This window comes from Peromyscus eremicus, chromosome 3 (genome assembly GCF_949786415.1).
Source record: "Peromyscus eremicus chromosome 3, PerEre_H2_v1, whole genome shotgun sequence".
NCBI lineage: Eukaryota > Metazoa > Chordata > Mammalia > Rodentia > Cricetidae > Peromyscus > Peromyscus eremicus.
Window position 1 is genome coordinate 41,642,343 of NC_081418.1, and position 24,851 is coordinate 41,667,193.

At 43.4% G+C, this 24,851-nt stretch overlaps 1 protein-coding gene across 3 annotated transcripts in view; it reads left to right on the forward strand.

The window, feature by feature from the left end:
- Positions 1–24,851, forward strand: part of Nrf1 (nuclear respiratory factor 1) — a 113,571-nt gene that overhangs the window by 60,776 nt on the left and 27,944 nt on the right. For all 3 annotated transcript variants that reach the window (XM_059257501.1, XM_059257499.1, XM_059257500.1), the window contains exons 6-10: positions 154–294; positions 14,843–15,001; positions 16,183–16,380; positions 17,153–17,254; positions 19,563–19,720. In XM_059257501.1, the coding sequence (XP_059113484.1) occupies positions 154–294; positions 14,843–15,001; positions 16,183–16,380; positions 17,153–17,254; positions 19,563–19,720 (758 nt within the window). The remainder of the gene's footprint in view (positions 1–153; positions 295–14,842; positions 15,002–16,182; positions 16,381–17,152; positions 17,255–19,562; positions 19,721–24,851) is intronic.

Sequence of the window (24,851 nt, forward strand, 5' to 3'; positions counted from 1 at the left end):
GCGGGTATTTTCACCTTCTGCTTGCAGGAGTGTTTGTTCTTGGAGCTGTGCAGTGGCCAAGGGACACCAGCCCCACCCACTTTCTTGTTGCTTGGCACCAGCCCTCCCTGGCTGTTGAGCATCTTGTTTATTTCTGCCCTTAATTCCCTGCAGGTGCGAAAGTACAAGAGCATGATCCTGGAAGACCTGGAGTCTGCTCTAGCAGAACACGCCCCTGCGCCACAGGAGGTTAATTCAGAACTGCCACCTCTCACCATCGACGGGATTCCAGTCTCTGTGGACAAAATGACCCAGGTACAGGGCAGGAAGTGAGGAGGAGATGCAGAGACAGGAGATGCAGGTGTGGGCGGGCCGCTCCTCACTTGCTAGCTTTGTCTTCTGTGGTGTGAGCAGAGCAGGAGACATAGACTAGAGTGTATGGCAGCCTTGGAGAAGGCAGAGTCCCAGGAAGAACCTCCTGACTGAGCGCAGACATGCACCCTCCTCTCTGCTGACCACCCTCTCACCCTCTGGGGTCTCTGTGCTAGGGAAGGAAGCTTTCTGCTTGGGGTTGGTTTGACCTGGAAACTCTCAGTTGTTTCAGGCATCACAGTCAAGGGAGACAAGTTTAGCAGGCAGGGCTGCTCCTCCATTCTACCAACAGGTTTTTGAGGCAGGGTTTCTCTCTGTAACTCTGGCTGAACTGGAAATTGCTATGTAGACCAGGCTGACCTCAAACTCAGAGCAGCTGGCTCAGCCTCCCACCATGCCTGGCTTCTTTACTAACTTTTGGTTTTGGTCTGTTTCTCCATGTAGAATTTTAAAGCAATAACTTTTTTTTTTAAATTGCTGTTCCATTCAGGTGCCCGGAACCTAAAATCACATGCCATCTAAACAATAGTACCTGTTTAGTAAATAGCCTGAGAATATTGGATCAAAACTGAATTCAATAAAGTAGTGGTCAGCTGGTTCCCTGAATAGGTCTGAACCTGTGACTTGATGAGAAGTAGCATTGCATTTTATAAATATAAAGGTAGAACAGGGTGTGCTATCACATGGGCTATGATCCCAGAACCTGAGCATAGATGCAGGAGAATCATAAGAATTCAAGGCTACCTTGGAATACATAATGAGACCCCATCTAAAAAAAATAGTACTAAACCTAACCTGTGACCATTTGATTATTGGAACACAGACCTTTCTGTGGACATGGAGGGTATTTCAGTAATGGTTCAGAAAGAAAGGTGTATTCCTATCCTTTCATAGTTGGTGTTACAGTCTATTGCTAGTTCCATTTTGCATGGTTACTTTTAAGAATCTGCTCTTAAGAATCTCAGCCATGAGATACATGTAAAGCAAGCTGATCCTCTGGTGTAGGGTACTAGCGTAGAATCATCTTCTGTGGTGGGTTTTCTCCCTCACTGCCATGTTTGATGTGTTAGTTGAAATAGTCCAAGGTTTTGATGATAATAAACATGCTTACATGCTGATTTTCATGATGAGTGTTCAGTAGCCTCAGAGATTAGAGAGCAGACAGCTACTGTTTAGAAAGCAAAGCATTGGAACCTCAGTGTGCCCCATTTCATGCCACACACTTGGTAGATAGATCAGGACACACTGACAGGTCCAAGGAAAGCTGATGCTTGATCACCAGCTACACACAGAGACTTTGTCGTCAGCCTGCATGTTCACTGCCATACATTTCCTCCTTTCCCTTCTCACACAGGTGATGATCGAAAACAAAACAAAGCAAATAGTTTTAAAGGCCTTAGCACTTTAAAGGAGCCGGGAGAGGTGGTTGAAGGTGCTGGCCGCCAAGCCATGATGACCTGAGTCCACAGGGTGGAAGGAGAGAACTGGTCCCCAAAGTTGTTCTCTGACCTTCTCATGTGCTCTGTGGCAGTGCCCCCACAATAAATAAATAAACATCAAGAAATTACAATGTGAGGAGGAATAAGTAGGGTGATAAAAGATCAACCCAAATAGAATGAAAATTTCAAAGTATTCAGAAAGTATTCAGAAACGTATTTTCTCCCTCTACCTTTTGTTTTCTTTCCTCATAACTTTCATCTTAAGCTGAGCCAAATGCCTCTCAATTTTAAGTGATCTTAAAGCCTTTCGCTTTTAATAGTAGTAAGAGTGTTTAATTTCAAACCAAGCCTGGATAGACAAGAGGCGTGGGGGAAAAAGGCACTTCTACATATTGCCCCTGAGAATGTAAACTGGCACTTTATAAGAGGCAGGTCAGTAGTGCAGAGTTTAAAGTGTGCATGTCCTGGATTGGACAGATGGCTCAACGTTTAATCCAGATTTGGTTCTCAGCACCCGTGTAGGATGGCTTAGAACTGCCTATAGCTCCAGCTCCAGGAGACCTGACAGCTCTGTAGGTACTTGCCCTCATAGGCACATACCCACACACAGATGTGTGTACATAATTAAAAGTAAAAATATAAATGATCTTTAAAAGGTGCATGGTTTGTTCTCTAGTAAAGCGGGGGTGATTGTTTACTGTTTGTGACAGCATTGTTTACAATAGGAAACTTTAACTAGTGGTTAAATTATAATAGGAATGCCAGCTGCTTACATGGGAGGAGGAATACCATGGCCCAAAGATGACAGGGTTATTTACTATTCAGTGACCTATTAGGTACTAAAAAGAATGCTCTCTATTTGGAGTAGACTAGTACCTGTGATATATAGCAAGCAGCTTGTAAGATTGCATTCCTTATGTACTTAATTTTAGGAGGTTACGGCTTTACTGTTTCTCTTTCTTTCTTTCTTTCTTTCTTTCTTTCTTTCTTTCTTTCTTTCTTTTTTCTTTCTTTCTCAGTTCAAAGACTAGATTTTTTTTTTTTAATTCAGAGAACACAAAGTTAGAGTTGGTTGACCTCACTTTCTAAAATGTGTTTACAAACCATGCCCAAGTGTGTGCACTAAAGTTTGTAAGCATGTACATCAAAATATTAAGTGATTACTTATGGATATTGACATCATGAATGGTTTCCATTTTCTTCATAGATAAGCATGGATAGATGCTTTATTAATGTAATAATGTAGATAACATTAATTTTGTGGAGTTTTTCTCTTTATGGATTGTTTTTATAATCACAAAAATCAAATTATTTTCAGTTTTTATAATAAGCTTGAATTTTTTTAGGGTGCAAGTTTAATAATGTATCTGCTCTGTTAAGATCACTTTTCTTCTTTATGGGACAAAAATGTCAAGAATTCTTTTTACCACCTTGGATTTCTATAGAGCTACAAAATATTGGAAGGCATGCTATTAAATTTTTCACAGGGGTACCTCATTTGTTCTATGTGTGTGTGTGTGTGTGTGTGTGTGTGTGTGTGTGTGTGTGTGTGTGTGAGAGAGAGAGAGAGAGAGAGAGAGAGAGAGAGAGAGAGAGAGAGAGAGAAATACTTTATAGTCAAGAAAGCAGAATTCAGATATGACTGTAGCAATAAAAAAAAAGGTATGACCGAGTTTTAATTCTAGATTTCAGCCTCTGTGGGTAATTTATAACTTCCTTAAAGTGATCAAGTCCTGGGAAACTGGGCTCTACTCCTGATAGACTCTGGTTAACCAGACATCTGTTACCCATCTTAACTGCACTTTATGATGTGGAGGTGACTGGTGTTTATGCAGTGGGGCCAGCTTAGATGTATGAATCTGTGTGCAGACCTGAAACATGTTCTGAATCATCCAAGGAGAGTCCTACCTAATGCTGGCCTAATGTTAGCTTTGTTGGTTCTCTGTAAATTAAATAGTTAAACTATTTTTATGAGAATGCTACAATCTAGTTTCTAGTCCCAGCACTACTATGTATTAACTCTAGGCCTCACTTTTATGAGGCTTCCTGCCTCATAAAGTTGGAGGAAGTAAAAATTAGGTATTGTAGAGGAAAATGCTTTGAAAACTAAACCATCTCACAGTGTTATTATTGTTAGCTTTTGTAAATTTGCATTTCTTTTTTATACTGAATTTTAAGATACTGAGGCTTTACTGTTTTTACTTCTCAAAGGCTTTGTTTTGAGAGAGGGCCTTACAGTGTAAGCCTGGCTTGCCTGGCATTTGCTATGTAGATCAGACTGGCCTCAAACTGACAGAAGTCCACCAGTTTCTGCCTTCTCTGTGCTGGAATTAAAGACATGTACACCTAGGTTCACCTGACTTCATTTCTAATTATGAGCGAGTGATTTTGTGCGTGTGTATGTGGGTGTGTGAGAGAGAGAGAATATGTGTACATATATGCAGATGCTTGCAGATGCCAGAAGACAACATCTGTTGCCCTGCAGTCCTCTGCAAGAGCAGTAAGCAGTCTTAATTGTTAGCTGTCTCCTTAGCTCCCACTTCTTTTCATTTTAAACACTGGAAATTGCCTCAGGTGGATGGAGAGGAGTTACAGAGCGAGCAGCTGAACTTCATTCAGAACTGACTACCCTGTGTTTAGAAAGCAGCACTGTGGCAGAGCTTTGCTGTTGTTGTGCTTTCGGCTTTTCTCAGCTTTTTTTGTTTTATTTTGAATGTATAATTTTTGGAGAGTACGGTGGTACACATCTGTAACCTCAGCAAGCATGGTGGTACACATCTGTAACCTCAGCACTTAGGAGGTAAAGGCGGGAGGACCAAAAGTTCAAGTTCAAGGCCAGCCTTAGCTGCACAGCAAGTTTGAGGACAGCCTGAGCAATATGAGAGCTTGTCATGAAAACCAACACACAATAAAAGAGAAGTATAATTCTCTTTTTAAAGCACTCTTACATAAAAGTTTGAGAAGGTTGAAATAAGGCTGAACAGAGTAATCCATTTTGGGGGTATAGGTTAGGTTCTCTGTTGCCAGAAGTAGTCCTGAACTTGTTGGGGTTTTGTTTTGTTTTGTTTTTGTTTTTTCTTTGAGACGTGGCCTCACTATGTAGCTCTGGCTGTCCTAGAACTCACTATGTAAATCAAGCAGGCCTCAAACTCGCAGACCTGCCTCTGTCTCCCAGGTGCTGGAATGAAAGGTGTGTGCTACCATACCCAGAACGTCTTGAACTTTTTGAGTTCAAACAGTTCTGCCTCAGCCTCCCAGACTGTAGGTGTGTACTACTGCGCATGCCTCGTTTTTCAGAAAATTGGAATGTCACATTAGTAAATTGTTGTAGGTATGACGGACCAGGGTCTAGAAAGTGGGCTTCATCTGTGCTTGACGCCGCTGTGTGGACAGTGCCCTAGGTCTTGTCAGGTGCCTGCTGTGATCTACTGAGGGAGTGAGGCCCAAGGGTAATGCCAGGTAATGCCAGCCGGTGCTGCTGGTTCTCCGTTGCACTTGGAGCCTGAGAATTACATTGTCTCCTGACGGGTTTTTAGCACTTAAAACCGTCTGGGTGAGGGGCGGGAGCACAGTCTTTAACCTCACCACTTGGGAAGCAGGGGTAAATGGAGCTCTGAATTTGAGGACAGCCTGGTCTACATAGTGAGTTCCAAGCTAGCCTGAGCTATATGGTGGGTTAGGGGAGAGGAGAGGGAAACAGTCAGCCGCAGATGAGTGGGAGAGGACTCTCCTCTTCTGGAGAGGTTGTACATTTTGGGGCGTGCTATATTGAAAAGTAAAGACTGTATTATGGAAGGAAGTACAGAAAACTCAACTGTGAAAAGCCTGTCCAGTATCCCTGGCTCATTCTGCTCTTTCCCTTGGCTCTTCTCACTGCCTCTTTGAACTTGCTGTCCTTGTGTTCTCGCTGGGACCAGCTTTGCTGCATTAATAGTCCCTGGCAGTGATGATGCAACTGTACAGTAATTCATTAGTTTCAGGAAAACCTTCCGAAATAGTCCACACAACAGTTGCTTCATTAGGAAGAGTTACTCCCAAAGTTTGATCCATTTCCCTTAGAAAATATTCAGTCTATTGTCAGGCTGTTGTTGTTGTTGTTATTTTCTTATTTTATATACATTGGTGCATGTGGGAATCAGACAGCCATGAGCTGTCATGTGGGTGCTGGGAATTGAACCTGGGTCCTCTCCAAGAGCAACCAGTGCTCTTAACCTCTGAGCCATCTCTCCAGCCCTGTCAGTCTGGGCTTTTTGAAGGTTTTATTGTGTTTTGATGAAGTGTAGGTCTAGTCTTTCCTAAGTAAAATAAAGAGAAGTGAGCACATGGCCTCACAAAAACTGAGATTCTTCAATAGGTGAAGCCATAGAGATAAGCAGTAAAGGTTACCAGGGACAGGGGGAATCCAAAGGAGTTAAAGGCTTAAGAGTTTCTGTTTTGATGACAATGAAAACCAGTTCTGGAAATTGTTATGATAATCATACATAGTGAGTGCATGTTAGGGTAGTAGATTTTATGTTGTATGTAAAATGATTTAAAGGAAAGAAAAGGGGAGCTGGATTAAAGTGTATTTCAGTTCGGTGGTCTTCAAGGTTGCCTTCACACTAACTCACGTGGGGAATTTAACACCTCAGTATATGGATCACACTCCAGGCCAGTTAAGTCTGAATCTTTGTGGGTGGAACTCAAACAGCTGTAGTTTTAAACCCTCGGGTTTTGTGTTACCCACTGTTAGAAACAGCAGTTCCAAACTGCCTCCCCATTGACAGCACTTCCTTTTCTGTGGGTGGGTGTCGTGTAACTCAGGCAGGTTGGCTTTGAACTCCTGGTCCTCCTGTCTCTGACTCCAAATGCTTGTTTTACAGGCATATGCCGCCATACTCAGTAGGCTTTTCTTACAGTCTGAAGTTCTCAGAGTATGAATATATAACATGCCATGCCATGCTTTATAAAATACCAGGTAGAAGGGATGGGGACATAGCTTGGTGGTAGAGTGCTTGCCTAGCATGCACCAGACCCTAGGTTCAAGCTTCAGCGCCACCAAAAGAGAGGAAGAGAGGGAGGGAGGGAAGAAGGAGGAAAGAAAAAGAGGGAGGAAAGCAAGGAAGACATCTTCCTCTATGGCCTCCACCTGGCTGGGGAGAGTGTAAAGGGCTTGTCACAGAAGTGTGAGGACCGAAGTTCAAACAGCCAGAGTGTACGTGTACGTGTGTGTGTCTGTGTATCTGTGTGTCTGTGTGACCTTTTTAAAAAATTCAGGTAGGTAGATTGGAATTAGGAGATAACAGAAATATATGTATAGGCACGGTACATATCAGCATGTAAAGGCACTTGACTCTAAGCTTGACACAATGAAAATTTAATACTTGAGACCCACATGGTAGAAGGTGAAAACTGACTCTTAAAAGTTGTCCTCTGACCTCAACACCCGTGCCATGGCATGCATGGCAGACCAATTAAAAAGTCAATAATAACTTTTTAAACATGTGATGTATTCTTGAATAGGACATAGTATGTTTTAAACAGAGAAGCGTAAGTTGTATTCAAGAATGCTAAGGGCCGGGCGGTGGTGGCGCACGCCTTTAATCCCAGCACTCGGGAAGCAGAGCCAGGCGGATCTCTGTGAGTTCGAGGCCAGCCTGGACTACCAAGTGAGTTCCAGGAAAGGCGCAAAGCTACACAGAGAAACCCTGTCTCAAAAAAAAAAAAAAAAAAGAATGCTAAGGAAAGAGATAATGGCCATGTAAATTATACATTTAGGGTGCAATAAGACCAAGGAAATAAAGAATTAATATGCAGAACAGATAAATGCTTCCTTCAGATTAACAAGAAAGAAATTAGAAAAATCAGTAAAGCATTATAAATAGAAACTGAAAGAAGTGTGGGAAAGTTTGGCTGGAGAGATGGCTCAGTGGTTAAGAGCGCTTGTTGCTCTTGCTGGAGACCTGGGATCAATTCCCAGCACCGATGTGGCAGCTTGCAACCTTCTGTAACTTCAGTTCTGGGGGATGCAGTACCTTTCTGACCTCTCTGGGCACCACTGTACATGTAGTACAGACACACTTGCCGACAAAACACCTGTACACATGAAATCAACAGCAAGTGTGGCGCTGTGGGGACTGTCACGTTGTGGGTGGGAGCAGGACAGATGGTGTCTGTCAGTGTTGAGTGCAGTTTCACTTTCCAGAGTTTCTTCTTAAGAAATACATAGTAAACATAGCGGTGTGCGCCATTAACCCATTACTCAGGAGGCAGAGGCTGCGGCAGGTCTCTCATTTGAGGAGGAAGAAGAATGGGGGGAGGGTGGATGTGGGGGTAGGGAGGAGGAGGAGGAGGAAGAGGAGGAGGAGGAGGAGATTTAGCAACTGTTAGAGAAAAAGAAATGAGCAGTCATACAGAGAAGATTCATACTGCAAAATGTTGAGTGAAGAAACACACCCATATAGTATGTACGACACAGCACTATTTGAGTTTTCTCGGATAACAAAGCTGCCTTTCTAACTTATATTAATGTAAACGGGTAGAGTTTGGTTGACAGGGAAAGCTCTTCATCAGTCTAAGGCTTCTAGACAGGACACTGAATTGGCAGGCAGACTGGCCTGTTATTTTAGTATGTGGTTTACAAAAAAAGTACAGCCACCACAAGCCAGCAGGGAGTGACCAACCTGAGAGGAGAAGACGGTGGGACTTGAAGGGCAACACTTTAAGAGGTTCTTGGGGGGTGAGGATGGGAAGCAGAAGTTTGACTTTCTGAAGAAGTTTTGGATGAGTGTCTCCATATGCCAGGCCATGACTTCACTCATTCTGAAGTCACAGTTTCACACTGGCTCTTCCATGTTTCCTATGGCAGTGTGTTCTGAGTGGGGGCAGAATGAGATTAAGAGGAGCTAGTGTTCAAGAGATGCCAGTGCTTGTATTGGCAACGATATTTCTCTTAAGGATTAGCCACTTTGATCGTCTCTGAACAGAAGTTGGTAGTGCAGATAATCCAGATAATGAGCAAGGAAATCATTGGGCTTTGCTCTGGAAATTTGGATATAATGCCAGGCGGTGGTGGCGCGTGCCTTTAATCCCAGCACTCGGGAGGCAGAACCAGGAAGGATCTCTGTGAGTTCGAGGCCAGCCTGGTCTACAAAGCAAGATCCAGGACAGGCACCAAAACACCACAGAGAAACCCTGTCTCGAAAAAAAACCAGAAAGAAAGAAATTTGGATATAACTGGTCTGTCAACTTGGAAGTTCCTTATTTCAAATTAAAATAACATCTGGCTGGGAAGGTGAATCAGTGGGTAAAAGGCTTGTCACACAAGTGTGGAGACCTGAGTTCAAATCCCGAGAATCACATAAAGTCAGGCATGTCTATTATGCCAACTCTTACAGAAAGGTTGGAGACAGAGACAGGAGAATCCCCAGGAGCTCCCAGGCCAGCTTGCCTGGTGGATACAATGGTGAGCAAGAGTGAGACTTTTTCTCAAAGTAGAAAGTGAGTACCTTCCCAAGGCTGTCAGTTGTCCTCCACACAAATGCTATGGCGGGGATCATATGCACACAGAAAGATTAAAACAAAAAAATCTCCAGTTGAGCCAGGCAGTGATGGCACACACCATCTCAGCACTTGGAAGGCAGAGGAAGGAGGATCTCTGAATTTGAGGCCAGCCTGGTCTACAGAGTGAGTTCCAGGACAGCCAGGGCTACACAGAGAAACCCTCAAAAAAATAAAAACAACAAAAAAATCTCCAGTTTACCTTCTCTGCCACATCACGATTTTCTTGTAGACTATAGAAATCTTCCCTTTCTTCGTGGTTTAATATGTGCTACTCTCTCTTTAAATTTGTTACACAGTTGCCCTCAGGGTCCATAGAGGACTCATTACAGATAGCCAAATCCACAGACGCTCACATCCTTACAGAAAATGGTACATAGTGTTTGTATGAGATCTGTCTGAATCTTTCCATATACTTTAAATCATCTCTGCATTATCAACAATACCACCTAACAGAATGTAAATACCATGTAAGTAATTGTTAGACTGTATTATCTAGGAAATAATGACAGAAAGAACCAGTTAGTACATATTCAGTACAGGTGAATTTTTTTTTTTTTTTAAATCCTGGGTATTTGCTTCACAATTGGTTTACTCATTAGCTACATAACTCACAGGTATGGAAGATGACTTTGTATTCTCTGACTACTTTAGTAGAGATGGAGTTGGGAGATACACTAACTTGAAAGTTCTTTTTCTTACAATTGAGCCTAAATATCAATGAGGAACCTCAAAAATCCCTGAAGTAAAGATACAGGGAATGAGGGGTAAATTATGGTATTTGGGGATGTGTTATACATTGGAATGAGGATAATACATTTGCTGAACAGCAGATAAGTAACTGAATGGCAGATTCTGGCATAGTAAGCTATTGTTTCATTTTGGCTGCTTTAGGCTTTTGTTATATAACCAGATACTAGATCAAAACCCATGTCTTGAATATGCTAATGAATTATTCTACCATTTAGTGATGTGTCCCCAGCCCTTCAATTAGGCTGTTATAGCATTTTATAAAATCTTATTTTAAAAACCATCTATGATGTATAAGTGTTTGGCTTTTTTGTGACTGGCTGTCATGTAATTCAGGCTGTCCTCAAACTTGCTTTATAACTAAGGATGACCTTGAACTGATCCTCCTGCCTCCACCTCCCAAGACCTAGGATTTCAGGCGTATATCACCATGCCCAGGCTAGCTTCCATGTCAACTTAATTTTTAGGAGTGTGGGTGTTTGCCTTTATGGATGTGTCTGTGCACCATGTACATACAGTGCCTGCAGACACCAGAGGAGGCACTGGGTCCCCTGGGACTGTACTTAGCAGACTGTTGGGGCTGCCATGTGGGTTCTAGGAATCAAACTTGGGTCCTCTGGAAGAGCAGGTAGTGGTTTTCAGTGAGCCCTTTCTCTAGCTCCTATAACCTTTACTTTTAAATAGTACTGACATGAATTTGATAGCCTTTCCTCTCCAGTTGTACCCTGGGAGGACAGTATTTTCTACTTGGATAAGTTTACCGGCCAACCTAGAGCCTACAGGCTCACCGAGAGACCTCCGTCAGAACGAGAGCGGCCCAGCGAGCGTATTCTAGCCCAGTTAAAGCACAGGCTGAGAGTCAGGCCTTCCCTTAGCAGAGCCTGCTGAGTGTCTCCCTGTGGATTACAAATGAACCTTCCTTAACAAGCACATGGGGAAGCTTTGTTCCCAAACTCTCTAGGACCAGTAATTAATCCAGCTGGTACTGAAGGCACAGAGTTCAATTCTGGAAAGAAATTATTTAACTCTTTCTATGCTAGACAGCTGATACCTGATTTCCTTTATAGTCCCTTCAGGTCAGACATGATGATCTACACCTATAGTCCCAGCACTGAGGAGGCTGAGGCAGGAGAATCTCCAGTTCAAAGCCAGGCATATATGTAATCTCATTCATTCATTCATTCATTCATTCATTTTCAGAGAGCTAGGTTTTACTTAAGTTGTGTAAGTGAGATTCCTATTCACCTTCCCCTTCACTGTTTGATTTACAGCACACATTTTCTATAGGGTAGTCCATAGTCAAAGATGTTAGCCTCCCCTCCTGAACGTACAGCCAGCATTTTCTTTCATCAGCTTGATACAGTACAAATTCTTATCCTAAGAGTGAAATGTTTCACTAAAGCTTGCCCAGTGATTGGGCAAAACCAAAACTTACTATAAGCCTCAGTCATCCTAGGGTCCCCCCTGCTATGTAGCCTCCCTGGATCTGTGGGTTGCAGTCTGATTGTCCTTTGCTTTATATCTAGTATCCACTTATGAGTGAGTACATACCATGTTTGTCCTTCTGGGTCTGGGTTACCTCACTCAGGATGATATTTTCTAGTTCCATCCATTTTCCTGCAAATTTCATGATGTTATTGTTTTTCTCTGCTGAGTAGTACTCCATTGTGTATATGTATCTCACTTTCTCAATCCATTCTTCAGTTGAGGGACATCTAGGTTGTTCCCAGGTTCTGGCTATTACAGATAGTGCTGCTATGAACATAGCTGAGCATGTGTCCTTGTGGTGTGATTGAGTATTCCTTAGGTATATGCCCAAGAGTGGTACCTCTGGGTCTTGAGGTAGATCGATTTAACCGCCATTCTGATTTCCACAGTGGTTGTACAAGTTTGCTCTCCCACCAACAGTGGAGGAGTGTTCCCTTTGCTCCACATCCTCTCCAACACAGACTGTCATTGGTGTTTTTGATCATGGCCGTTCTGACAGGTGTGAGGTGGTATCTCAGAGTCGTTTTGATTTGCATTTCTCTGATGATTAAGGATGTCGAACATTTCTTTAAATGTCTTTTAGCCATTTGAGATTCTTCTTTTGAGAATTCTCTGTTTAGCTCTATATCCCATTTTTTAATTGGATTGTTCATTATTTTGATGTCTAGTTTCTTGAGTTCTTTATATATTTATATAATATTTATATATTTATATATTTTGTCAGATGGGTCAGCAAAGATCTTTTCCCATTCTGTAAGCTGTCTATTTGTCTTATTGACCGTGTCTTTTGCCCTACAAAAGCTTCTCAGTTTCAAGAGGTCCCATTTATTAATTGTTGTTCTCAGTGTCTGTGCTGCTGGTGTTATATTTAGGAAGTGATCTGCTGTGCCAATGCGTTCAAGAGTACTTCCTACTTTCTCTTCTATCAGGTCAGTGTAACTGGATTGATGTTGAGGTCTTTGATCCACTTGGACTTGAGTTTTGTGCATGGTGACAGATATGGATCTATTTGTAATCTTTTACATGTTGACATCCAGTTATGCCAGCACCATTTGTTGAAGATACTTTCTTTTTTCCATTGTATAGTTTTGGCTTCTTTGTCAAAAATCAGGTGTTCATATGTTGTGGATTAATGTCAGAGTCTTCAATTCGATTCCATTGGTCCGTATGTCGGTTTTTACGGCAGTACCAAGCTGTTTTTATTACTATAGCTCTATAGTAGAGCTTGAGGTCAGGGATAGTATTATTATTATTGGCTTTTTTGGAGAGAGAGAGATGGTTTCTCTAAGTCTTTTTAAAAGTCAGCATTTGTTTGGGACAATTGAAAAGTAGTCTCAGCTGAGTGGTGGTGGTGGTGGTGCTGCTGCTGCTGCATTCCTTTAATCTCTTGAGTTCAAGGCCAGCCTGGGCTACACAGAGAAACCCTGCCTTGAAAACCAACACAAAAAGATAGTCTCTCCTTTTGGGGGTGGCTACTAATGGGACTAAAAGGGGAACTTCTCAGTTTATAATGTCAGCTTATTTCATTTGTGCATTTTAGATAGCTATTGGTTTGTGTATGAAGAAATATAAAATGTATATAAGCCCTTTTCTGATCTATGTATCTGAGGCTAGAGAAAGACACTTAAGAAACCAGGATAAAGGGAAAAATGACTTTGAGATGTACTTTCTTAAAATAACTGGAGGAATGACCTCATGAGCCAGCTGATAGCATGGGTTTGCAAATGGATACAGTTCTATTAGCCTGCTGCTTCATGCCTCAGAGTCAAATAGACCTGGAGTGTATTATATCAGAGTCTGTAGGCAGGAGACTGTCTGAGTAGGAAGAACTTAGGAGAGGTGAAGTGACATTGTCTGCACAGGAATTAACCAACCTTTCCTTTATTACATAAGCATAGATGATGTAGGTTCATGGTTCCCTACTATATAACAACTTGTATTGTCTTCTGGTAGAATGGTATTTCATATTTATTAGAAGAAGAACTATAGGAACACCTAGTAGATACATTCTTCCATATTACAGTATTGACGTACGCATTCTGAGTCTGACTCCTTGTTCAGAATGCTCCTCTCCTTCTGGTTTTATGGTACAAAGGCAGCACAGATGTGTCCTTGGTGCATGCAGGATGCTGCTCTCAGTGCAGTCTAAGATTTTAACTTGATAAACTGCTTTTCTTGCCCCAAATCATCACCCTTGCTGAAGAATATTCACAGCATAGACCTTCCTAAGCATGTGCACTAGTTACTTTGCCAGGAAATAAGTATGTCAGCTGAGTGTGGTTTAAACCTGGTTTGGTCTCAGTTAGCTTTACAAAATCAAGCTGAGTGAAGTCCATAATGTATTTAGAGTACACAGGTGTTGATGCATCTGCCTCTGAGACTTGTGGACACTAGCCCGGCTTCCAAGGAGCTTGGTAGAAGAATTCCTGGGTTATTTTCACCTTACTAGCTGGAAAGCAGTTTATTTTCATATATTTTATAAGCATCCACCTCTTCATGGATGCAATCCACCTTTTAGTGTTTGTAATCTTTTTCATTTGACCCTCTCGAGTTCCTGTTCCAGAGTCATCTAATCTACAGATACTGACGGTTCGACCTGCTGCTCACTTTTTCTTCTACTCTTACATACTTGGCTGCCACCTCCAGAACAATGCTGACACACCCTGACATGGACTGTTAACTCATGCAAATTCCAGAAGAAAAATAAGCCAGAGTGCCAGTAGTGTCTCAGGAGACAGACATTGTTGCCCTCTTTCTTTCTTTCTTTCTTTCTTTCTTTCTTTCTTTCTTTCTTTCTTTCTTTCTTTCTTTCTTCCTTCCTTCCTTCCTTCCTTCCTTCCTTCCTTCCTTCCTTCCTTTCTTCCTTTCTTTCTTTTTTGTTTGTTTTTGTTTTTGTTTTTGAAGACAGGGTTTCTCTGTGTACTTTTGGTGCCTGTCCTGGATCTCGCTCTGTAGACCAGGCTGGACTTGAACTGGCAGATCCGCCTGGCTCTGCCTCCCAAGGGCTGGGATTAAAGGCGTGCGCCACCACCGCCACCCGGCTGCATGGTTGCCCTTTTAAGAACAAGTCTACAAAATGCAGCTTTTAAGGTCTCCTTAACCAACAGATTTATCCTCCACAATCGTCCATGGAGCAGAAGTAACTTGTAGGAAGCAATGGGCTGTCAGCAGTCATGTTTGGAATTTTCTGGTATCCTTCCTGAGGATTTCCTGTTTCATGATCTTAGGTTTGGTCATCAGGAGTTCATTGTGATGACCATGCTTTTCTCTTTCAGGCTCAGCTTCGGGCGTTTATCCCAGAGATGCTCAAGTATTCCACAGGTCGGGGGAAACCAGGCTGGGGGAAGGAAAGCTGCAAACCTATCTGGTGGCCAGAAGACATCCCATGGGCCAATGTCCGCAGTGATGTCCGCACAGAAGAGCAAAAGCAGAGGGTGAGCTCCTCTGAGCTGCCATTGCCTTACCATTCTGAATCAGTTGCTGAATTCTGTCACCTCTGCTTCTTCTGCTACAAAGTCCGAACATTTTATAATAGTTAAGCTTGTCCCTCCAAAGAAGTTGGCTGTCCATTACTCTATTACTGCACACAAAGAGATCTGGAAAGGCTGTGAATTTATACGTCGTTTCTTCATAGCTGCCTTTTGCAAAAGCTTTATGGTATTTGTGGTATTAGAGAAAACCAGAAAAACTTGAAGTAAGAGTATTTAGTCATTTGAAAGCTTAGAAATGTTCTTATTTCTGATTAGCGAGAGTCCCTGTTGAGCTGGGTGTTGTGGCACATGTCTGTAACCCTAGCACTCATGCTAAAGCATGAGAATCTCTAGTTTAGGCCAGCCTGGACAACATAGTGAGTTCTAGGCCAAACCTACCTGAAAACAAAAAAACAAAAATAATCTCTGTTGAGGGGCTAGAGAGAGAGCTGTGGGCAAGAGTCTTTGCTGATCTTGCAGAAAACCCGAGTTCGTTTCCTGACAGTCATGTCAGGTGGCTCACAACCACATGTAGTTCCAGGACCAGGGACCAATCCAGCTGGTACTGAAGACACGGAGTTCAATTCCGGAAAGAGATTATTTAACTCTTTCAATGCCAGACAGCTGATAACTGATTTCCCCTTATAGATCCAACACTCTTCTGGCCTCCATGGGTACCTTCACACACTGAGACACACTCACAGACACAAACAGATATATATATACACATACATACATGCATACATAGAAAAATTTTTTGAAAGAATCACTACTGAAATTAGATAGGATTAGAGGGGGAAGTCTACAAAGTGTGTGTATTAATTACACAGCATTTGGAGAAGAAAGACTGAACTAGACAACGTTCCTTACTTTTTCTATACATTTGGTTTCTTATTTTATCTGGAAGTTTAGTAAGAGACTTGATATATAATTCTTGATCATAGTGATATCTCTTAAAACCTAAAATCAAGACTAAATTAGACCTTGGTTAGGAAGCAAAGAAGGGAAAAAAACATATTTTACTTAGGGAAATCCTAAGATGAACTCTACAAAAGGTTCAATAAATACATGGCTGACTATTCCGTAGTGACCTAAGCACCAAAGTTCTCTGTGACTTATTGTTCTTTCCTGGTCTTTGGTAACAGGTTTCATGGACCCAAGCATTACGGACCATAGTTAAAAATTGTTACAAGCAACATGGGCGGGAAGATCTTTTATATGCTTTTGAAGATCAGCAAACACAGACACAGGCCACCACCACACACAGTATAGCCCACCTCGTGCCGTCACAGACCGTAGTACAGACCTTCAGCAACCCTGATGGCACCGTGTCGCTCATCCAGGTAAGCCTGGGCTCGGGAGGTGGGTCAGTGGCATCTCATCCCAGACTGGAGAAGTTTCCTGTCAGATGCTTTTCTGATAGTCACACAGCTGCCCTAGCTCTTCCTACCTAGAATGAACTTGTAAACAGTGTTCTTTTTTTTTTTTTCATTTTCTTGTGATGCTTGGAATGCGACTGAGGGCCTCACCCACACTAGGAAAGTACTCTACCACATGGCCACATCCTACCTCTAGCCTTGGAACAGTATTTTACATTGCTTGCATTTTGCTTAATTCAGAGCGATAATAGCTTCTGGGACATTTCCAAACGAAATATTTGAAAATGGTTTCTTGGGTTAGGGTCCACTTGAATGCTTGCCTAGCATGTAGAAGACCTATCACCTGTGGAGAGAACTAGAGAAGAGGATTTGGGGAGGGAGAAAGGGAAGGAGAGAGAGAGATAAGGGTACTTGAATAGACACCCGGGAAATACCTTTTCAGAGGTGAAACACCTTTATTGACAGAAGAGGACTCTCTGAAGCTCAGGTTGGGGTTAGAGAAGAATGTTGGTTGACTGGTACCAAGTACTAGAGTAGAATGCAGTCACTCTTCTAATACTGATTTGGTTAAAGTAAAATTCTGAAACTCATGCTAGTCTCTGAGAGATGATTTTAGTAATTTTCTCCATGTCACAAGGCATATTATGCTGAATTTGGGGCTCACTGAGTCTTAGCTTATATGTTAGGGCAGGCAGAGGGGCCCATCCACCAACACTTAACTTCCTGTGTTTCTTAGGTTGGTACGGGGGCAACAGTAGCTACATTGGCTGATGCTTCAGAACTGCCAACTACAGTCACTGTTGCCCAAGTGAATTATTCTGCTGTGGCTGATGGAGAGGTAAGAAAAAGATCTCTGTGTGCTCCTATTGAAATAGTGTATGAATAAGTAAGAAGGAGTCAGAAAGGCCCAGGAGACGAGGGGAAGCCTTGTATTACTATTTGAACCCTTGTAATATCTATCATACCGTGACAGTTTGGAGAAGTATCCTAAACTGTGTATGTTACTTGTAACAATTAAAATTTGAGGATCACTACAACCCAAACCGGCCTGTTAGAAACTTAGAATTTCACATTTGTGATCGAGTATTTTGTATATTGTATACACAATAAAAGGGGTTATCCTTTCAAGGCTTTTACAAGAAAAGCCATTTCAGGGTTCCCATGCTGAGCATAGGCAAAGTAAGTAGTTGCAAACAAACAAACAAACAAAACCCTCTAACGTTAAGCAGTTTAAAGCTATTTAAGGACACTGTACAAAATTACATGGACATTTAGAATTCCACATTAAATTGTAAAGTAAACTATGTATGTTGATTTTAAAAATATGTAATTTATTTAAAGATGCAGTTGGCTTAAGAAATGATTCTGTTGTACAGTGGGGACCACCAGTTATTGGTCATGTTGATTGATTGCATTAGACATCAGAAAAATCGAATGATACCTGATGATAATGGTATATGTAATTCTGCTGGACAAAGGAAAAAAAACCACCCAAGTACAAAGACATTAAAAATATGAATTCATCCAGCATTGGTGGTGCACACATTTAATAGCAGCTCTTGGGAGGAAGAGGCAGGTGGATCTCTGTGAGTTCGAGGCCAGCCTGGCCTACAAAGCAAGTTCCAGGACAGCCACGGTGATTATACAGAGAAATCCTGTCTCGAGAAGCTGAGAAAAAAAAAAAAAAAAAAAAAAAAGATGTGAATTCAAAGTGGGACATGAGCACATGTGATGAGTTTGGAATTGTATGACATTTTGTTAGGTTCTTTTGGGGGGGGCGTTAATTTTTTTTTTTTAAGATTTATTTATTTATTACGTATACAGAAGAGGGTGCCAGATCTCATTACAGATGGTTGTGAGCCACCATGTGGGTGCTGGGAATTGAACTCAGGACCTCTGGAAGAGCAGTCGGTGCTCTTAACCTCTAAGCTATCATCTCTCCAGCCCCTTGTTAGGTTCTTAATGAATATCAATTCAGCTGATACATGGATAGGCCAATAACAAGTAGGAAAATAAAGGCGTATGTTCTCTACCCACACACTCAGTTTTGGAGCCCTGTGCCAGGCTCTGTAGTCTAGATCAGGACAATAAGGACTATACCCTCTTCCATAAGGACCACATAGGGTGGTGGGGAAATCCATGGCGCACCATTCAGTGAGCAGCTGCAGGAGGAGGCTTTGGGCCCTGGGTGCAGTGGATTTGTTTCTGGGTGCTCACCAGGGGAGTAATGGACCTGAGCTCAGACTAAGGGGAAGCGAGCAAAAGCAAAGGCTGCAGGGCCAGGCCTGTGTCCCAGCCAAGGCAGCAAGCATTCCATGACCTGAGCTTTGAAAAAGTGCGGAATGGCTACAGTGGCTCGCTGCAGCTGGACATAAGAGGAGCCACCATTTGAAGGGCCTCAGCACAGTGAGTTTCTCTCAGCAAGGCAGTAGGGTATCTTCTGACCAGCTTTACCTCTTGGCCTTAGAGCTCTGGCTTTGGAACATGGTAGCATACAGACACATCCAGTTACACACAGGAAGGAAAGAATGACAGGCACTCAAGCAAACATGCTTAGAAGTAGGCAGTGCCAGGCTGGGCAGTGGTGGCACACACCTTTAATCCCAGCACTAGGGAGGCAGAGACAGGCGGATCTCTGTGAGTTCGAGACCAGCCTGGTCTACAGACCGAGATCCAGGACAGGCACCAAAACTACACAGAGAAACCCTGTCTCGAAAAAAAAGAAAGAAAGAAAAGAAGAAGTAGGTCATGCCAAGTCTGCCTTCTGCCTCCCATCCAAACCCAACAGTTTTCTCTGTTTCTTTCCACTGGCCTCCTTCCTTTCCTGTCTTTCTTCTTGACAAGGTCTTTCTATGTAGCCCAGGCTGGCCTGGGACTTGGGAGCCTCCTCAATGCTGGGATTTAGGTGGGTGTGGCCATATTTGACTCAAAGTATTTTCAGTGATTTCTCTTGTGTGCTTCCGAACTTTTTGATACAGACACTATCAATTCAAATGTAAATTCTAACAGTTCTCCTTTTTGCACAAAATGTAGCATACTGAAACTCTCCCCATATATAATAGGTCAGGTTGCGTGCATTCATTTGGCTGAAAAACATAGTGACACTATGCTTTGACTTTTGACTGTCCTTGTCCTTTCTGCCTCAGGTGGAACAAAATTGGGCCACGTTACAGGGAGGTGAAATGACCATCCAGACAACGCAAGCGTCAGAGGCCACTCAGGCGGTGGCCTCACTGGCAGAAGCCGCAGTGGCAGCTTCTCAGGAGATGCAGCAGGGAGCTACTGTCACCATGGCACTCAACAGGTGGAGGCAGGGGTGGGGAGTGAATGGGATTGCAGGTCTGTCCTAACCATGGCACTCAGCAGCTGGAGGCAGGGGTGGGGAATGAATGGGATTGCAGGTCTGTCCTAACCATGGCACTCAACAGCTGGAGGCAGGGGTGGGGAGTGAATGGGATTGCAGGTCTGTCTAAGAGAGCCGCATTCCTCCTCAGTCAGAGCTGACTGCTCCTAAGACACTGCAGGCTGGGTTGTTTTGTTCTCTGCATCCTGGGAATGGAGCTCCCAGGCCCTTGTGCATGTTTGGCAAACATTCTAATACTGAGTTACTGTGCTTTGGTTTCTAATCAGCCCTCATCAAGAAAAATTGAACCCTTCCTCTTTAGGGATATTTAGGAAGAGCACTGCAAGAAGAGAGAGGCCTTTTCCGACACAGAATTGCATGTTCCCTTCTGGCCACTTCCTACTGATTATTGACAGGAAAGATCATCCCTGTGTTATTCTTCATTCTTGACACAAGTTTATTTTCAGCATTCCCAGGCATTTTCATCAGTCATTAAGAACAGGGACCCGAAAGTCACTCTGCCCTGTCACTTGTTAGCTGGCTGCCCTTGAACAGTAGTTAACTCTGAGTGCCCAGGGTTTCTTTTCTCTAGACTGGGAGTAATACCTCTCTGCCTGCCTTGAGGGGCTGTTAAGACAGCTGGAGTCCCTACGGGTGAGGTCCTTGGATCAGGGCCTGGCATGTGGGAGGGCTGCTGCTAGTCATCCTGTGCAGCCTTAGTTTCCCAGAGTTCTTGACTCCATGGCAAGCCAGAACTCTTACAGGTGAGGCTGTGAGTAGAGAGGAGTGTGGCAGCACACAGTCTAGCTCTCAAAGAAGTCTTGCTAACCACCTAACAGGTGATACTAGAATGTTCTTCGCTATTAAATTGTGGAGCTCTGACTGAACATTGTAGAAGTCCAGAGAGAGGAATTACCTTCCCTGGAATACAAAAACCAGCAGAAGTGTAGATTGGAGGGCTGTTTTTGTTGTTAAATAAACTGCTTTTAGAAGGGTAGGTCTAGATGGCTGGAGAACATTGATGCATTTGTGTGCTGTGTGAAGCTGTACAGTGTGTTGTTTGAGAAGAGGATTCCAAAGTCACATAGATTTCTGGTTTGAATCCCAGCTAAACCATGTGTTAGTCATTTGCCCCTAAGAACCTTAGCCCCTAGTCTTGGTTATTGTGGATAATATTCACCAACTGACTAAAGACCAGTGAGACCATATATATAAAGCTTAGAGGCATCCAGTTCATGTTAACACTTACGGAGTTCCATCTGTCTTCCTTTCTTCTTTCTTTCCCTTTTTTCCTGCCTCCTCTCCGTCTATCCCTCCCCATCCCTCCTCCCTCTCTCCCTCTGTTTACCTCCCTCTCCCCTCTCTCTTTCTTCCAGAGAGTCTTACTCTGTAGCCCAGGCTGGCCTTGATCACATGGTGTCCTCCTGCCGTAGCCTCCTGAGTACTGAGGTTATAGGTGTGAGCCACCGTGCTCCTCTTACTGAAATTATACTTCAAGGGGCTAGGGGACTTAGCTCCATGGAGAGTCCGGCATGGGTGAGGCCCTGGGTTCAAGACTGACTAGTCAGAATTATGATAGTGTAGCATGACTATAAAAGCATTCAGGATGAGGCAACCCAGAATCCAGGTGTGCTTTGTTAAAGGCTTAGAAACCAGTCATTTGAAGGAAGCCATGGTGAAGATGTGCTTGGTCAGACTCCTAAGACTGAGACACAGGCATGTGCTCACCCTTGGCCTCTCACACTTACCAAGTGAATTTATTTCTGTATGACCTGGAGCTGACACTTCCCAGCCTGGTGATCTGTGTACTGTTCAGAATCCTGGAAGTCGTAACTGTTTTGTACATCTTGGCCCTCTTCCACGCCTTCCTTCCAGATACTCAGATAAATTTCCTGAAGGGCTTCATCGGAGGGAGAGCCTCCCGCCTTCAGTGGGGTGTCCCTTACTGTTACTTTGGGTCTAACAAGGCAAGACCAGCAAACCAGAGCATTCTAGTCAGCACCTTGACTTCCAGTGACATGTGGTGTCCTGGGAACCTGCACATAGTGGAAAATCTGAGGCACATTCTGGCTCCTTTGCTGTGAGGATCAGCTTATTTCTGAAGCAGTGAACATAATGGTATCCCCTGAGGGCTTGTTAACAAAACTCGGGTGCAGCTGAGGTAGCTGCAGTGTTTACTCCAGAAAGGAGAGTGTGCTTCACTGGGGCTTGAAGGAGGAGCAAAGAGATGTTGAAATCTGTTTGCAATCAGGTAGTCCAGTGCTCAGTGAGTCCTGGGGGTGATGGGTTGCAGCTTCTGGCAGAAGCCAAGCCTGGCAGCAAAGCAAGCTGTCCCCCACGGTGAATGGCTCTGTCAGGAGGGCGGGGTCTAAGACACCCCTTACTGAATGAGTCTCTATGCACGAGGCGCAATGGAATCCTTTATCCCCACAAAATTCATTGTTGGAAGTCCTCCTGCTGAAAAATACACAGAACGCTGGTCTTTGTTCCTATGGCAACAAAGTGATTTCATAATCTGTCGCCAGCCTCTGTTTCAGGTGCAGATGGAGCAAGCATGATTCTCTAATAACCACCTGCACCTCTGCTGCGCTGTAAACAGCAGATGTGAGTGCAGGGTGAGGAAGGAGAAGCAGCTGTGGGGAAAGGCAGATAGGGGCCTAAGAAGGCAGGAGGTTCCTTCATCCACTAGAGGGGAAGGGGTCAGGACAGCTGCAGGACAGACCTGTTTTTCAACTATGCTGTTAAAAGAATTTTTACAGCAAGTCAGAACAGGACCAGGGCTACACAGCCTTAGCCCACCCTAGCTGCATATCAACCCAAAGGGCTGTGGGAAAATTACCAGTATTCAAATAAAGAGTAAATTTCAAATAAAAAATAAACCAGCACTTTTAGGAAGGAGCTGGGAAGGGAACCATGGTGAACAAATAAAGAACAGAGCATCACTCACACACACACACACACACACACACACTCTCACACTCACACACACACACACACACACACACACACAACAAACAAGAAACTAGCTTTCCAACATAGACAAGCAGCAGGGAAGGGAAGTGATGCCATCATGCCCTTCACTAGCTAAGCGCTGCTATCCTCACGGTCCCTCTAAGCGGACTGCCCTGCAAAGAGACTGCTCAAGTCCCCCGTGCAGCCCTGCGTAAGAGCTGCGTGGTGGGGTTGTGGACGGGGCCTGTACTCACCTTAGGAAGAGCCTGCCTCGGCCTCGGCCTGTGTTGTCAGGGTGGGATTTGTGTCTGCTGAGCACGGTGCCTCCACATGGCATGGTGAGGAGACTGGAGCTTGGGTCGCTTCTTTTCAGGGAATTTAGAATGTGCCCTTCTTTAACTTGCTTTAAAAAGAAGTAAGATAGCATGGTATTTTATAAATCTGCGCGTGTCCTGACGCCAGCACTCCGGAGGCAGAAGCAGGAGATGGGCTAGAAGTTCCAGGTCAGCCGCCAGGACTCCTTAGCAAAGCCCTATCTCAGACAAACAGCAACAAACACAAAGAAAACAAGGGACAGGTGGAAGGAAGGGAAAAAAGTAAACCATATTTGAAATAAGGTTCACTCTTTTATTTTTAACTAATACACAAATATACTTATTTAGGGAGTAGTAGCGTCATGTTTCAGTACATTCTTATACTCTTCTTCAAGCTGAAAATATTAGAGACGTTTTTAAAATATAATGTTGCGTTAGTATTTAGATTGACATTGGTCTAATAAGATGAGATGGATAATGTAAATCAGAATGTCCTTATCTACAGTAGGTAAGGACTATGCTCTTTCCTGTAATTAAAATTGGATATGTACAAATAAAAGGTTGGAGGCCAGGCAGTGGCCCAACACTCGGGAGGCAGAGGCAGGAGGATCTCCGTGAGTTTGAGGCCTGCCTGATTTACGAAACAAGTTCCAGGGCAGGCTCCAAAAGCTACACAGAGAAACCCTGTGTATGGGGGTGGTGGTGGTGATGGAGTGGGGTCTTGGAGATAGCTTAGTTAGTAAGATTTTTTTGTTGTTGGGGGGGGCACACACCTGAGTTTGATCCCCATACCCCAGCCACAGAGTATGAGGCCTTGCTGGCCAGCCAGCCTAACCTTGTGGGTGAACTCCATGCCACTGAGAGACCCTGCCTCAAAAAACAAGGTGGACCTCTGGCAACACACACACTGATGGGAACCATTCTTTTGTAGTTCTGGTTTGAAAATGAATTTTGAGTAAAATTTACAAAGTGGTAGCTTAATCCCTGTATACATTTAAGCAATTAAAAAAATTAAGGTTTATTTTGTGTGTATAAGTATTTTGCCTACATGTGTGTATGTATGCCACATGCATGCTGGTCCCATTAGAAGTCAGAAGAGAGTTTCAGATCCCCTGGAACTGGATTTACAGGTAGTTATGAGCTACCATATGGGTGCTGGGAATCAAACCTGAGTCCTCCACTAGAACAGCCAGTGCTCTAAACTACTGAGCCATCCCTCCAGTTCCTAAGTTAATGATTTCCCTTCAATATTGAGAATTGAACCTATGACCTCACACTTGCTGGGCACATACATATCGCCTCAGTACTTTTTTTAAGTTTTAATTTTGTGATGAGGTGTCACAAAGATGCCAGGGCTGGCCTTGAACTGACTCTGTAGTCTACAATTTGGGTATTCCTGGTCAGCCTACTGAATAACTGGGATTATAGGCCTCAGGTATGACTTCCCTTACTCCAACTACCCCAGGACAAGATCTTGCAAGATAGCGCTGGCTAGCTTTGAACTTGTGGCATTCCCCCTGCCTCAGCCTCCCAATGAGATTAATGAGATTAAAGGCAGGGTCCACTTACAGCTGTCTGGATGTAATGTTTCCACCAGTGTCTGTGTTATACAGGCCCTTTATTCTATCTGTGAAGTTGTAATTTTTCTATATAAAACTCAGGCTTTAGTGAAGGATCTCCTTTGTTCTCAAGAATAAACCTGTTTTCTCCTCTTCTAAATGGCACCTGCTGCAGCCGTCCCTTCTGAGGCGTGGCCTAGTGTGCCTTGGCTTTGGTCTCCAGCTCTGCCAAAACAACAAAACTTCAGTATGATTTTGCTTATTTAT